This window comes from Arvicola amphibius, chromosome 7 (assembly GCF_903992535.2).
Source record: "Arvicola amphibius chromosome 7, mArvAmp1.2, whole genome shotgun sequence".
Classification (NCBI taxonomy): Eukaryota; Metazoa; Chordata; class Mammalia; order Rodentia; family Cricetidae; genus Arvicola; species Arvicola amphibius.
The window spans coordinates 112,232,977-112,247,932 of NC_052053.1; the positions used below are offsets into that span (position 1 = coordinate 112,232,977).

General features: G+C 39.9%; 1 protein-coding gene across 1 annotated transcript in view; it reads left to right on the forward strand.

Annotated features, from left to right (window-relative positions):
• Nucleotides 1-2,192: 2,192 nt before the first annotated feature.
• Mis18bp1 (MIS18 binding protein 1) overlaps nucleotides 2,193-14,956 on the forward strand; it is a 36,525-nt gene continuing 23,761 nt past the window's right edge. The window contains exons 1-5 of the mRNA XM_038336814.1: nucleotides 2,193-2,339; nucleotides 5,687-6,307; nucleotides 9,465-9,919; nucleotides 13,149-13,222; nucleotides 13,965-14,095. Of these exons, the coding sequence (XP_038192742.1) occupies nucleotides 5,776-6,307; nucleotides 9,465-9,919; nucleotides 13,149-13,222; nucleotides 13,965-14,095 (1,192 nt within the window). The 5' untranslated portion in view covers nucleotides 2,193-2,339; nucleotides 5,687-5,775. The remainder of the gene's footprint in view (nucleotides 2,340-5,686; nucleotides 6,308-9,464; nucleotides 9,920-13,148; nucleotides 13,223-13,964; nucleotides 14,096-14,956) is intronic.

Sequence of the window (14,956 nt, forward strand, 5' to 3'; positions counted from 1 at the left end):
CAGTTCACATCTGTCTTTTATCAAGGATGGCTAGGACACTAATCTCAGTTTGCAGGGAGAAGCTCTGGCCTTGTAAACAGAACAGCCAGTTGTAAGCTGATGGAGGCTTCCCAAGCATCCAAGAAAATAGCTCACTGTGAATAACTGATCCTTGATCTGCTGAGAAAGCTGCTGACAGTCTGTTCTCCTTCTCCTAGACTTATAACTCTACATTTCTTTACTTCTACATTCTTATTTCTGGAATCTGCATTTTTATTTTCTTATTCTTGGACTCTTCAACACACACAGACATACATGTATACTTGTAATAACAATGGAAAGGAGGCCACTTGTAAGAGAGCAAGGAAGGGGAGGTTTATGGGAAGGTTTGGAGGAGAGGAAGGGAAGGGGGGAATAATATAATCTTTCAAGGACAATTTTTATTAGCCTATAAAAGAAAGAAACCTCAGGGTAAGCAAATTGTAAATCTGAGCAGTTGCCCAGAGAAAGAGGGAGGAAAGAAGGAAAAAGACCATTTGAGTTAAGAAAGCTTGGAGAGCAAAGGAGCCCCTTATCCTGGAGTCTGGGTAAAGCCTGTAGCAGCTGAGAAGCAATAACTGCTCTTTGCTGTGGAGTCTGCAGACAGAGTCACTTTTCCTTTCACATGTAGGTGGCTTTGTTGGTTTTTTTTAAAGATTTATTTATTTGTTACGTTTACAGTGCTCTGCCTGCATGCATCCCTGCAGGCCAGAAGAGGGCACCAGAGCCATCTCCAGCCCCACCTGCAGATAGTAATATTAAAATAACAATGACGCAGGCTTAAGGACTGGACGTTTGTGACCTTACTTAAGGCCCTATTCTTTCCCTTAACTTCCAGGGCAGCGGTTCTCAACGTGGGCCGTGAGCCCCAGGGTCAAATGACCCTTTCACAGGGGTGACCTAAAACCATCAGGAACACTTAGCAAAATTACAGTTAAGAAGTAGCAGGGAAAATAATTTTACGGTTGGAAGTCACCATATATGAGAAACTCTGTTAAAGGGTCTTAGCATCGGGAAGGTTGAGAACCACTGCCCTAGGGCACTGCTCAGGGGCAGAGTCTTACCCTCATCCATGAGTTCCAAAATCAGACAGAAGGCAAGAAAAAACCCTCTGGCTGGAAAACTGGTTCACTGGTTAAGAGTGTTAACCGGCTGCTCCTGCAGGACTTGAGTTCAATTGCCAGCACTGACATGGTGGCTCACAGCCATCAGTTACTCCAGTTCCAGGGCAGTCAACACTTTTTTCTGACTTCCATGGGAGCAGTACGCATACCTATATGCAGGAATTCATACAGAAAAAAATTAATAAATCTTCAAAAAAAATCGAAAAAGCCACTGGGAACAAAGCTACATTATCGTCCCGGCTCACCCCTGTGTTCCTGATCTCCCGTCTCCTCCCCAAATTAGGAAGTGAAACGCTGTGTATTGCAGGCTGCCCTCCAATTCTTCATTCCCCTGCCTCAGCCTTCCAGCGTTGGGGGAACAGGCTTCCAGCTGGTAAGGCGCACTTAGGGACTCCGGCCACTGCTACCGACGTCCACTGGGAAAAGTGTTTTATTCTACCACGGGGCTTAGATTCTTTGAAAGAGAATTACATTTCCGGCCGGGATAATTCAAATTAAACGCTAAAATGCGAATATAACTTTATGTTCAGTGTACTTCCAGGGAACAATTTTTTTTCTGGTTTAAAACAAAACAAAACAAAACCAAAACCAAAACCTGGATGGTGAACTGAACGAGAAACTCCTTCAAAATCACTAGGCATCTTTTCTCCTCAGAAGCGGACTTGAGGAAGAAGGAAAGCTCCTCTCGGCGAGCGCAGCCCGAGCCTCAGGAGTGTGGCCGGGAAGGGTCAAACTTAGTCAACTCCGCCGCTCTGAGAGAACTCCGGCGTCAACTGTCGCCGGTCTTCCCACGCAGAGCATTACGGGAGGAGTGGCGAGGCGCTGCTGGGCAGCCTCCCTCTGAGGAGAGAAACAAACTCCACGTGTCACCCCGCGCCGCCCGGTCCACTCGCCGTCCGCTCACACCGCCCAGTCCCGGCGACGCCGGCGTGCGCTCCGCCGTGTCCTGGAGGCGCGGAAGACGCTCGCTGACGTCACTCCCGAGCGCGCCAATCCCGGGCGCCGGGGGGCGGGCTCTGTGATTTGAATTCCAGCGCTGCTGCTGTCTGTGCCGCGGAAGCGAGCCCCGCAGGGCAGCGTAGCTCGCACGCGTCCGTGTCCCTGCGGTCACGCGTGTCGCCCCTGCGGGGGCTTCCTCCCTGGGCTCGGGGGGTGGCCGAGCGGTCGCCACAGCCTGGTGCTGCTGCCTTCGCCCAGGTAGGTCGGCTGGGTCCCCGCCGTCAGCTCCCCGCCCCCGCCGAGGCCACGATCACGCAGGGTTCGCACAGCCGCGCGCCGCCCTCGGTGCTGTGGACGAGGGTTCGAAACGCAGGAGTAGCCGGGAGGCCGTCTCGTCGTCTGCGGGCCGCTTGTGCTGACTTAGCATTAAATTCCGTGCTTGCTGCAGGCATAGATGTGAGAAAAACTGTGAGGAAGGGAAGGAAGTCCCCCATCCTGCCCTGAAAGGATAGGGCTGTTTACCGTCAGGTGCACTGGTGTCGTCGTTTTGTTTCGGGTTTGCTGTTTCGGGACGGGGTTTCTCTGTAGCCCTGGCTGTCCTGGAACTCGCTCTCTAGACCAGGCTGGCCTCGAACCCAGAGACCCGCCTGCCTCTGCCTCCCCGAGTCCTGGGATTAAAAGCGTGCGCCGCCACCGCCCCGCTTGTTTGTATTTTTGAGGTTATAATTTAATTGCATTTCTCCCTTCCCCTTCCTCCCCCAAACCCTCCTTTACGCACCTCCCTACTCTCCTTGAAATTAAGTGGTTCCTTTTAGGGCAGTCACAGTTGTATACATATATGTATATACTTTTATATCCCTAGATGCAACCTGCCGAGTCCTTGTAATGTTATCTGTGTGTGTGTGTGTGTGTGTGTGTGTGTGTGTGTGTGTGTGTGTTTTCAGGGCCGACCTATTTTGTTTTTGTTGTTGTTTTACGGGTTTCTTAAGTGTTTATTCTCCTAAGCGCATGCCTTCGATTTTTTTTTTAAACGTGCTATAACGTGCCTTTTAATGCTGGAAACATTGAAAGTCGTTTTTGTTGTTGAGTACATTGAATTGAGTTTTATAAATGAGCTGTCACGGGGAGAGCACGGCCCAGCCAATTAGGATGTCCCCGCAAGATTTGTCTTTCGAATACGCTCGTTTTATCCACACGCAAACATTTCTTTTGATATCGTGCTAATATAAAAATTAAACAGACATTTCCTCAAGCGGGCAACAGTTTGGGCAGAAATGCAACTGCAGGGGTCTACTGGGGAATCTCCTCTGGTGGGGAAGCTTCGGAAGTGTGCGTGCTGGAGCTAGCTCTCTTAGGGCTCAAGCTTGGGGTTGATTCACTAGCAGGTCAGTAGCATCTTGGGGTTCATTAGCATATCTGCCCTGTCCTGAACTGGGCATCTGAACTTCCGGTGGCGTTGTTTTCTTTTTGCCACCACTATTTCAAAGTGCACAAATAGGCTTACCTTCACCTTGACTCGTGGTTTGCTAATTGTTACTGCAGGCTAAGTGTTTGAACCTAGTGCCCTCCAGGCTAGGCAGGCTGCTAGCATCTGTGGCTGCCCTGTAGCCTCCTGTTTTACCTTTTGTTTGAAAAGTTGAGGATCTGTTGTTGACCTGGCTCTGTAACCCCCTTTGAGGACTGGGACTTAAGATCCTTCTGCTGTGTAAATATTTAGCGAGGACTTTGGGCCTGTGTTTCAGGCCAACTTTTATCCGTCCTGGAAATGTCTTTCTGTTGGCATAGATTGGGCTTGTTTTCAGCTTACTTGCAATTTTTATTTGAGGCCGTTCATCAGGCAGATGATCAGGTTAGGTCACCTTGACCAGACTCTGCCAGTTTCCCCTGCGACTGTACAGTCTATTCGTTTTTCTTTCTGAGCGTGTCGTTTCACTGATATTGTTAGTGGATATTATTAACCCCTCTAGGGCTGTAGCTCCGAGGTCATATGCCTAGCATGCCTGAGGCCCTAGGTTCAGTCTCTAGCAACGCTAAAATAGATACCTTAATGAATAAAGCATATTAATACATAGTTGTTGAGCAAACATTTGTGAGAAAATTACAATGGCTTTTCTGTCACAGGGCCAGACTTACAAGATAGGTTTGTCAGCTGTTGAAAATACTTTTGACTAGCAGACTAGTTTTGAGACAATGTTTCATAGCCCAGGCTGGCCATGAAGTTTCTGTTTTGTTTGAGCCTCCTGAGTGCTAGGATATGGTATATGCACCACCATGCCTCATATGTATTGGTATTTCCCATGATAGCTCTTTGCCATTTAGATGATGTAAAAAGTTAATAGAATAAATTCAGTAGTAAGAGATGCTATAAATCTTGACTAGTAAGTTCCAGGTACCTAGGATTGAAATATTAATTTTCCACAATGCATAGTACTACACTTGGAATTTTTATTTCTATTTATGGAACATACAATTTCCACGTAAGAAGAAAGCCAGGCGTGGTAATAAAGTGCTCGTAATTCCTACACTGAGATGGTGAGGGCAGGGAGAACTCAAGGTTGATGCCAGCCTGGACTATAAAGCAAGAATGTGTTTCGAAAAAGAAAGACAAAACAAGTTTAAGACCATAAATATTTAAATAAATAATTTTTCTAAAAATTCTAAATAGTAGTACATTTAAGGAATTATGATAAATTAAAATTCCTTTATTAAAAGTTTTTAACTAAAATCTTACAATTTAAATATTCTAAAATATGATAGAGCCAGATTATTTATATGATGACATGGATATATCAGTATTCATTAGGAGCATTGTAGCTGCTGTCTGAAAATTGTAAGTGCATAAAGGGAAGTATCAGTTAACTTTTTTTTTTTTTTTTTTTTTTTGGTTTTTCGAGACAGGGTTTTTCTGTAGCTTTGGAGCCTCTCCAGGAAGTAGCTCTTGTGGATGAGGTTGGCCTTGAACTTGCAAAGATCTGACGGCCTTCCCCCGCCCCCCATCCTACTCCCCAGTGCTGGGATTAAAGGCTTGCACCACCACCTGCCACCACCGACTGGCTAGTTAATTTATGTAGTCCCTAATGCAGATGTCATTCCCTTTTTATGCGAATACTGGATTGGAATCTTAAAGACTTGATGTTTGAATACATTTCACTGCTGCAGTAGAATGCTTGTAGAGCATGCTCAAGGTCCTGAGTTTGTTTTCTAGCATCAGAATTAAAAATGGACAGAGAACCTCTTCCTGGGTGACTCTAAAATCCCTTAAAGAAACACAGTCCCACAGCTGTCAGGTAAATTTCAAAAACAGATATTTGATATTTATAAGTCAGAACTTAGGGATATTAACTAAGTTATTTGTTGAATGGTGCCTTTTTTCCTTTTTTTTTTTTTGTAAGCAGGCAGTTTTAAATGCTAAACTGCTTTTCTCATGAAAAAAATGATGAAAATTGTAATTTAATAAAAACATTAACAATTAGTCTGATTTGTGAGCTATAAATTATCCAGGGTTGATAAGAACCAATTAAACTTTGTTAGTGGTATAATGTTGTTACAGAAAATCAGTGTATTTAAAAATTACCAGATAATATAAAAAGTTGATTTTATTACAGGTTTCTCTGGACTCCTGTTGAAGTTCTGCCTGGAAATTTGTATTCATTGACTTCTATAAGAAGAATTTTGTTGCCACTGCCTTATCAAGATGAATGTAACATATTTGAACCATTCAGGAATTCATTTGTCTTCTGGGAAATCTCAAAGAAGAAATATGCCTGAAGACGCAGTCTTTATTGACAACATTCCTTCAAACACACTTACTCCTGTGAAAGAATTGGCAAAATATCAGAAGTCCTCTCTAAAACTGAATGGTCATGACAAGAATCAGTTAATAGAAATGGCAGCTTCTAACAATAAAAAGAAATGTCACTCCACCATGCTATCAGAGGCTACCCTTTCAAACAGCTATCCTGATATCAGTGTTATAAAGTGCAACATGAATGGATTAAGAAATGAAATGAACTATGAAACACCAAGAAAAATCTTTCAAAGAATGAAAGAAAAAATACAGCATGACAAAGAACAAGCATCAAGCAGCAGTAGCATGTTGGGACCACCACAGTGTGAACATAAGAAAGTCTTCACTTCTAACAGAGATAAGAAAATTCAGTTGCAACAAACCTACCTCTGTGAGGAAAAAGAAAAATCATCCCAATCCAATAATAGTTCATTAGGAGGTTAGTACGTGTGGATTTAAAAACAATGTCTTTTTCACTGTTTAATGTATTAAACACTTTTAAGTTCTTGGGATAGCATAATGAAGGGAGTACCAAAATATCTGCTCACATTCTAGAGAACTTTTTTTTGTGTGTTTTGAGACATTGTTTCTCTGTATAACAGTCCTGGCTGTCCTGGAACTAGCTCTCGTAGACCAGGCTGGCCTCGAACTCACAGATCTGCTTCTCTCATTCTGACTTTAAAAGTAATTTTTTTGGTCCAATAGAAGAGAAAAAACATGGGGGGGGGCAGGCATAGTGGCAAATTCCAGCTCTGAAGAGGGTGTCAGGAGCATTGCTTTGTGTTGTTTAGTACTAGCCTGGATTATTGGGCTATATAGTGGACTAACCTGGACTACTGAGCTATATAATGAAATTTTGTCTCAAAAAACATTGAAAGGTGTAGTAAAAACAATGGGTATAAGTGAAAGCTGTGCTATAGTCCGAATAAGCTTCAATGAGAAGATGAGATTTTAGGTGCACGGGTGTGTGAGGTAATACATGCATATCAGAACAACTAACCGAAGTCCAGGGACTAATGAGTTTAGTGCATGCTGAGTGAAGAGGCGGCTCAGGGGGTGTGATAGATAAGAAAGTCACTGAGGAAAATGAGCCCAAGAGAAACCTATCTAGAGAGAGGTGAGGGGTGGAGGAAGGGAAAGAGAGTATGTCTTATGATAGGAATAATTGTTGATTTGATAGCGTGGTCTAGAAAAACAGAGAAGTGAAAACTGGAACCTCCTCCCTTTCCCTGGGGATTAAATCTGAGGCCCCACCTACTTTATGTAAATACTGTCACTAGCCTTGTGGAGGTTTTGTTTTTGACAAGGGCTTGCTGTGTAACACAGGCCAACCTGAATTTGAGAGATTCTTGCCTTAGTCTTTTAAGTGCTAAATTGCAGGTATTGCCACAAGGCCTAAGAGATGTAAGAGAATTTGGGGTACAGATCAAAGAGTACACAAAACAGTGTTTCTTATATGAAGTAGGAGGGTAAAAGAACAAATGAAATAATTCAGCATGATATATGTGCATGTGTGTGTATATCATGTATATGTTATATATGTTATATATACACTGTGTATATGCATGTATGTATGAGTACATGAGTCAGTAATAGGATTTGAAAGCAGATGAAGTTCTTGTCTGAGATTCTATGACTGTTTATCCAAATATGCACACATTAAAAAAATATTTCTCTTCTCTGGCACAAATTTTAAGTATTATTCCTTTTATGTATGAAGAAAAGCTCACATCTGTATTCAAAAATGTATTAAATGTAAAGATTTAAAATATAAACCAGAATAAGATGGAAATAGTATGACTAGTCCATATTTGTCTAGTTGACAAACTTTCATTTCTTTGAAGGCCTAAAAATTATGTTAAAAGCTGGGCATGGTGATAGATTCCTGTAGTGCCAGTATTCACAAGGCTTTCATACTTGAGGCCAATTTAGACTACATGAGACCACAAACAGAAGTCAAAAGGATTTGCAGTTAGGTCTCAATATTTTTGAATTTTAAATGGTAGGTAGGAAGTCATTAATTGTTCATGGCCTTTGTCAGGACCACCTGAGAAGGACCTGCATCCTGTTGTACACAGCAGTCTGGAATGTGTTGCTAATCTGGAATTTTGAGTAAAGCCTGCCCAGATAGCTGCCATGGCTTTTGATGGACTACACCCAGTCCTTGGTGCTGCTTGTAAAAAAGGAGGAATCAGGTCAAAGACGCTTACAGAAAACGTAATAGTTGCTTTTATCTTGAAAAGGAGAATTGTAGTTTGGAGATACTTGATTTTTTTTTTCTCCCTCAGCATAATGTAAGTATAGAGAGTGAAGTGAAGGCGCTCTCTCCCTCTCTCTCTCTCTGTCTCTCTCTCTGTCTCTCTCTCTCTCTGTCTCTCTCTCTCTCTCTCTCTGTCTCTCTCTCTCTGTCTCTAATATGCCAGCCTACAAGAAGTTCCTCTGGAATCATAAAGCGTTCACTGTCTTAGTCATTGTTCTGTTGTTGTGAAAAGGCACAGCGACTTTTATAAAAGAAAGCATTTAAGTGGGAACTTGCTTACAGTTTCAGAGAATTAGTCCATTCTCATCATGGTGGTAAAGCACGGTGGCATACAGGCAGGCTCTGGAGTGGTCGTCAGTAACTGAGGTCTACATCCTAGTGCACGGGCAGAGTGGGACACTCTTATTCTCCTCTAATCCTTTCAAATAGGGCCTCTCCTTGGTGACTAAGCACTGGACTCTCTGAGCTTTTAGGGGTAAGGGGCATTCTTATTCAAATCACTACACTCAAAAACAAAAGATTTAACACCAGTAGGGAAAGAAAGCAGAAAGGCACAATTTAAGTTATGGTAAACACTTGTGACTTATTTGATTGTTTTATATGTTTGCAGTTTTGTCCTTTTTTCTTTTTGGTTTTTCTAGACAGGGTTTCTCTTTGTAGTTTTTGTGCCTGTCTTGGAACTAGCTCTTGTAGACCAGCTGGCTGGCCCCAAAATCACAGAGATCCACCTGCGTCTGCCTCCTGAGTGCTGAGATTAAAGGCTTGAGCCACCTCTGCCCAGCTTCTTTTTTTTTTCTAGTTACATCGAAGTATTGTTAAATGTTCTAGATAGTTACCAGTGGGCAGTAAGAACTCTGAACCTTCACTTGTAATAAGTGGGTGTGGTGATGCATGCTTTTAATCTCAGCTCTCAGAGGTAGGTTTGGTGCTAGCCTGGCCTATATCATGGTAAGTTCCAGAATAATCATACCTACATAGAAAGACCCTGTCTTTCTTAAAAAGAAAAACAAAAAAAAAAAATAAAACAAAAACAACAACAAAAAAACCAGGTTGGGTGTGGTGGAGCACACCTTTAATCTCAGCACTTGGGCAGAGGCAGGTTGATCTCTGAGGCAAGCCTAGACTACAGAGCAAGTTCCAGGACAGCCAGGAATGTTAGACAGAGAAACCCTGTCTTGGGAAGCAAAACAAAACAAAAACTAGAGACACTTAAATTGAGCATGGGGGGTGGGGCATTCCTAATCTCAATTTTTAATATAAGTATTTTTAATATAGTTTAAAACAATTTTTTTCCATAGGATGTTTATATAAATTTTGTTTTTTGTATTTTTGACAGAGCTTCCAATTCTGAAGCAAGAACAAAAAAGTGTTACAGCTTCAAACATCTCAAGCAAGGCATTAACTAGAGCTCAGTTTGCTAGACAAGTTCTTCATTCAAAAGAGAAAACTGTTAAAACCACTGTGTCCAAAAAGGACACATTTGTTTTGAAAGGTGTTAATTCTACTTATGAAAAGCTTGGAAATACTGGCATTAAGACTGTGAGTTCTGACTGTGTTCCTGTTCTGGACTCGATGACTTCTGGGAGTGATGTGTCAACAGAAGGGACTGCAAAAGAGGATATTTTAGAACAAAATAAAAAATCGGGTTCTAGAGGAACGACTCGTCATTCCATGGAAAATACATGTGAAATCATACTTGCAAGTCCAAGACTTAATCTAACAATACCTGGCCGGTCTCAAAGAAACGTTACAAAGCTTGAAGCTGTTGCAAGTGAAGCTAAAAAATACCAGGTAGGAAGACATTTAAGGCGCTGCTTATTTCTATTTTAATTGTCCCCTTATCTAAACCCTTGTTATAATTTCTCATTTTACTCAACTATGAGCCTAGTGAAAAGATGAATGAGCTGAAAGTAAGGTAACTCAGTCATTAATTCTTGTCTTCTCTATTACTAGTTATAAATTTCAACTATTTACTTACTGTCATATATGAATGCTGACATTGCTACTACTTCTGTTCTCATGACTTTTGAGGTATTATTAACAACATTTGAAATAGAAAGGAATTTTTACAGCTAAAGAGTTGAGAATTTTCAGGCTGGACAAAGGGCCCAGAAGTTAGAAGCACTTGTTCTTCCGGAGGTCCTGAGTTCAATTCCCAGCATGGTGGCTTACAACCATCTATAATGAGACCTGGTGCCCTCTTATGGTATGCAGATGTACACACACAGAACACTGTATATATAATAAATAAATCTTTTTAAAAAAATAAAAAAATAGAATTGAGAATTTTCCTGATAAAAAGTTATATGGGATGAGTAATTAAAAATTTTAAAGCATCAAATTAAGTTACATTAAGATGTAATATCAGTTCAAGAAAAAAAAATAAAAGCATGTATAAACCCCAGACTTAATCTTCCAGCACTGAAAAAAAGGAAAAGGACAATGTAAAATTCCCAACTGTTAAAAGTATGTCTATTAACTTTTAAGTAGATGATAGTGAGTATCAAATTGAGAAGGTATTTAATTCTATCTTAAATTTTAAAAATGAAGTAGTTGCTGTTTTATATCTCAGTGTGTTTGCTAGAAATTGTTTCATTTACAAATATTTAAATTTAATTACTATTGACTTATAGAAGAAAGTTTGAAAAAGTATTCTAGATTTCCTAATACTTCATCTCTACCATATTGTTTATACCAGTTACCATAAGAACTTCAAGCCTTCCAGGACTCATACTCATAGGTACTTTTGTCTCTTCCATAACTCTGACATAATCTCTCACTCATTCTTAGGTCTTCAACTTCAGAGATAGATATCATCAGTATTCTGCTATGTTCTTGGAACATTTTTTAACTTGTGCTAACTGAAATGGGCCTTATACAAACAACCTCCTTGATTTCTTTTTCTTTTTTTCTTTGTTTTTTTCTGTTTCTAACAGTCTTGGCTGTTCTGGAACTCCCTTTGTAGGCCATCTGGCTGGTCTCGAACTCACAGAGATCCCTTGCTTCTGCCTACCTAGTGCTGGGATTAGAGCTGGTGTGATTGTTATCACCACCCAGCAATTTCTTTAATGATCTTTTTTTCATTCATCGTCTACTCAAGGCCTATTGAATCTCATTATTGCTACTACATGTACCAGATTCTCAATGCCGATGAATCACATATTACTGTCATTCCCTTTCACTAATCTTTATACCTACCTCATGCTCCATATTCTGACACCACTAGGACAGCCATTAGTTCATTACATTCCCATGTGCTCATTGCTCTTTTCATCCCCTGCAGATTCCTGTGGTCCACCATTATAACCATTATATGTTAACTCTCAGATCCATGCCTTTATTCTAGTTTACCCTCTCCACATCATTAATCATGGAGTGGTCTTGGCTTACTTGCTTACATTTCCTCTTGCTTACCCCTTTCAAGGAATCGTGCTTTTCTGCTACCTGCTTAGGGCTTTTTAGCCTGTTCTTTGACTAGAAAAATCTTATAAGGCACCACTATATACCTTTATTATTCATAGTAACTATGTATATATTTGTTTGGGTACCATCTCCTTTCTTCTTGCATCTATTTCTTCCCAGTAAGCTCTCACATACAGGCAGTGTTTATAATTGTGTCCAGTTTATTTCTTGTCAAATCTCAAATGTCTAGAACAGTGCCTATAGCTTAAATGTTTGATGACAGCATATTTTAAGTAAGTAGAACAGCGCAAGATTCTAGAATTTGACTAGTAACCCCTCAGTTTCTCTAGTCATATATTACAGGAAAGTTATTTAGATTTATTTTATAATTTCTTTTTCTGTAAAATGGAGATGGTGCTTGCTTCCTCGAGTTGTAAAGATAACATGAACTAGTGAGCCTAAGGTGCACTACGGAACACTTTCTCATGTTTCCTGTAGCCTGCTGGTATTATGCACATGTGATGAAAATAGCATTGATCCTAGTCTTCTAACCTCTTTTTCAGTTCTGGAGGTCAAACCAAGGGACTTGTGCTATACCACTGAGCTACATGCCCAAAATACCTATATTTTAAAAGAGTAATTAAGAAATGCCTTACCAAACACCGTCCGTCCATTTTAGCATCTTTTCCTGGTTCAGTTTAAAGTCACCAAGGAACTTGTCTTTAAATATAAATGCATACTTTCATTTAAAGTGAATGACACTCGTTAGTTGTATTAATTTTGCTTTAGTTCTCTTCAGAAACACTTTAATTATGTATGTTACTAAATTGTTATGAACTTAAAGGTTTTTTTTTCTTCTTTTTTTTCCCTTTTTGAGACAGGGTTTCCCAGTAGCTATGGAGCCAGTCCTGGAACTCATTCTGTAGACCAGGCTGGCCTCGAACTGACAGAAATCAGCTTGCCTCTACGAGTGCTGGGATTAAAGGCGTGTGCCACCACTGCCCAGCCAAACTATAAATGTTTTTATTGTCAGTGTTCATAGAAAATTTTATATTTTAATGACATTTTGCTTACACTAAAATCATTTTCTGAGCTCTTCAGCTGTTTGCTTTGGAATAGAATGGTATTGCATGTTTATTACTGGCTGTGACCTTCATGGTGTATAGAAACTGAAAATATAGCTCTAAGTCAGTTTAGCAAATATGTAGTTAATGGGGGGGCGAGTTATATAATATATTTGGCATTTTTTGTTGTTGTTGTTCCTTCAAAATTACTGTGTTTTCTAAAAGATTTGATGGTTTAGTGTATATGTTACGATTCTCCCCCTTAGGTTAAGTCATTTTGTATGAGTATTTGAAATGCAGATCTTTCTGCATTATAGGCAAACAGTATAGTACAACTTCATGTACATGTCTATTTTTTATTTCATTCAGTACAGTAGTTTTAAGAATTACTGTTTAAAATGGGCTGGTTCTTAGATAATGATAGGTACTAAGAAAAAACTAGGATTACTTCGGGTTTTTCTTGGAGTTCAGATTTTTCTAATGTTTAATGCTAATTTTATCATTCTGCATGCAAGTAGCATAAGAAATGTGTTCTTTGTTTTATGCTTGATTAGGTTGTCCAGCTACAGGAATGGATGATTAAAGTCATCAATAATAATACAGCTATATGCATAGAAGGAAAGCTGGTGTAAGTATAACATTTCATTGTTCTTTTCTAACATTTAAGTTGGTTTTATGTATGTGGTCAGTGACAAATAGCATATTCCTACAAACATATTCTCATGAGGTTGTAAACTGAAGGCAAAAGCACAACATGATGCCAATTCCTTGCTAGTTATCTGATGTAAATTATTGATCCATCAAAGGATCAAAATTATTTAAAGCTGTCAAGTAGTTGCATATTAAGTAACTGATACTTTTTGGTTTTCCCAAAAGTGAAAGCATTGTTAGACAAGTAGGCTAACTCAGCTACTGTTCTACTTTTGAGAATCAGCTCCTTCAAAGTAAAACGACTGTGGTAAAATAATATAAAGTATCCTGGTTTCTAAGATTGAATATGTAGAGTCTTGTTGCCTATCTTATTCCCTTTTCCATAATGTTCAAGATGCAATATAGATTGCCTTTGTGAATCCAGTTAATGCTGCTTACTGCCAATGTTACTTGAAGAAGTTACTTATACTCTGTGAGGCTCAATTTCTTCATTAGTGCAATAATAATAATATGGCCCAATATTGTGGGATGACTTTTCCTGGTTTGAGAGTATCTCATATAGCTGAGGTTGGCCTTACACTACTATGTGCTTGAGCAAGACTTTCAACTTATGGCTCAAAATCATTACTTTATTATAATTTTTTGTGTTCTATATGTTTATACAGCTCCTGGTTAAGTGTAAATATGTTGACCTTAATAAACTTATTCTTTTTTCCTAGGGATATGACTGACGTTTATTGGCATAGTAATGTAATTGTAGAGCGAATTAAACACAATGAACTTAGGACATTATCGGGGAACATTTATATATTAAAAGGATTAATAGACCGGATTTCCATGAAAGAAGCAGGTAAATAGGTTCCTTAGTTAATCTTTCCATAGCTTCTCCTTTTTCTTAAATAAATACCTGTTGATGGAGGCTGCTTGTTCATTCCCAGCTGCTCAGACCTGAAATAATCACTCAGAAACTATATCATTTACAATATTGGTTGGCCAATAGCTTAAGCTTATTTCCAACTAGTTCTTATATCCTAAACTAATCTATCTCCATTAATCTGTGCATCACCACGAGATCATGGCTTACTTCAGTGGGCTCCGGTGGAGGTGCCTGTCTCCTGCAATGGCTACATGGCTTCTTTTGGCTCTACCTACTCTCTCTTCTTCTATCTGCTTGGAACTCCTGCCTTGCCCTATTCTGCTAATTCACTGGCTGAAACAGCTTTATTCATTAACAACACATAGTCAGAAGGTCCTCCCTCACCAAAACACCCAAGCTAATGAACTGACCCTAACCCTTGTAATGTCCCATATACCTCATACCTTTATTATCCTTTTCAGTAAATGCCTAGTGCTAACTTTTCCTGGCATGCTGTGGGACAATGGTCTTATAACCTTAAAGATTTGTCACTTGTATTGGTTTAATAAAATGCTGATTGGCTAGTATAGGCAGGAAGTATAGGCAGGACAACCAGAACAGGAGAATTCTGGGGAGAGGAAGGGCTCAGTCTGCAGTGGTCACCGAGCTACAGAGCAAGCAAGATGAGAATACCTCACTGATAAAGGTACCAAGTCATGTGGCTTTCACAGATAAGAATTATAGGTCAATGTAAGATGTAAGAGTTAGTTAATAAGAAAGCCTGAGCTAATAGGCCAATCAGTTTATAATTAATGTAGACCTGTGTGTATTTATTTGGGACTGAACGACTGTGGG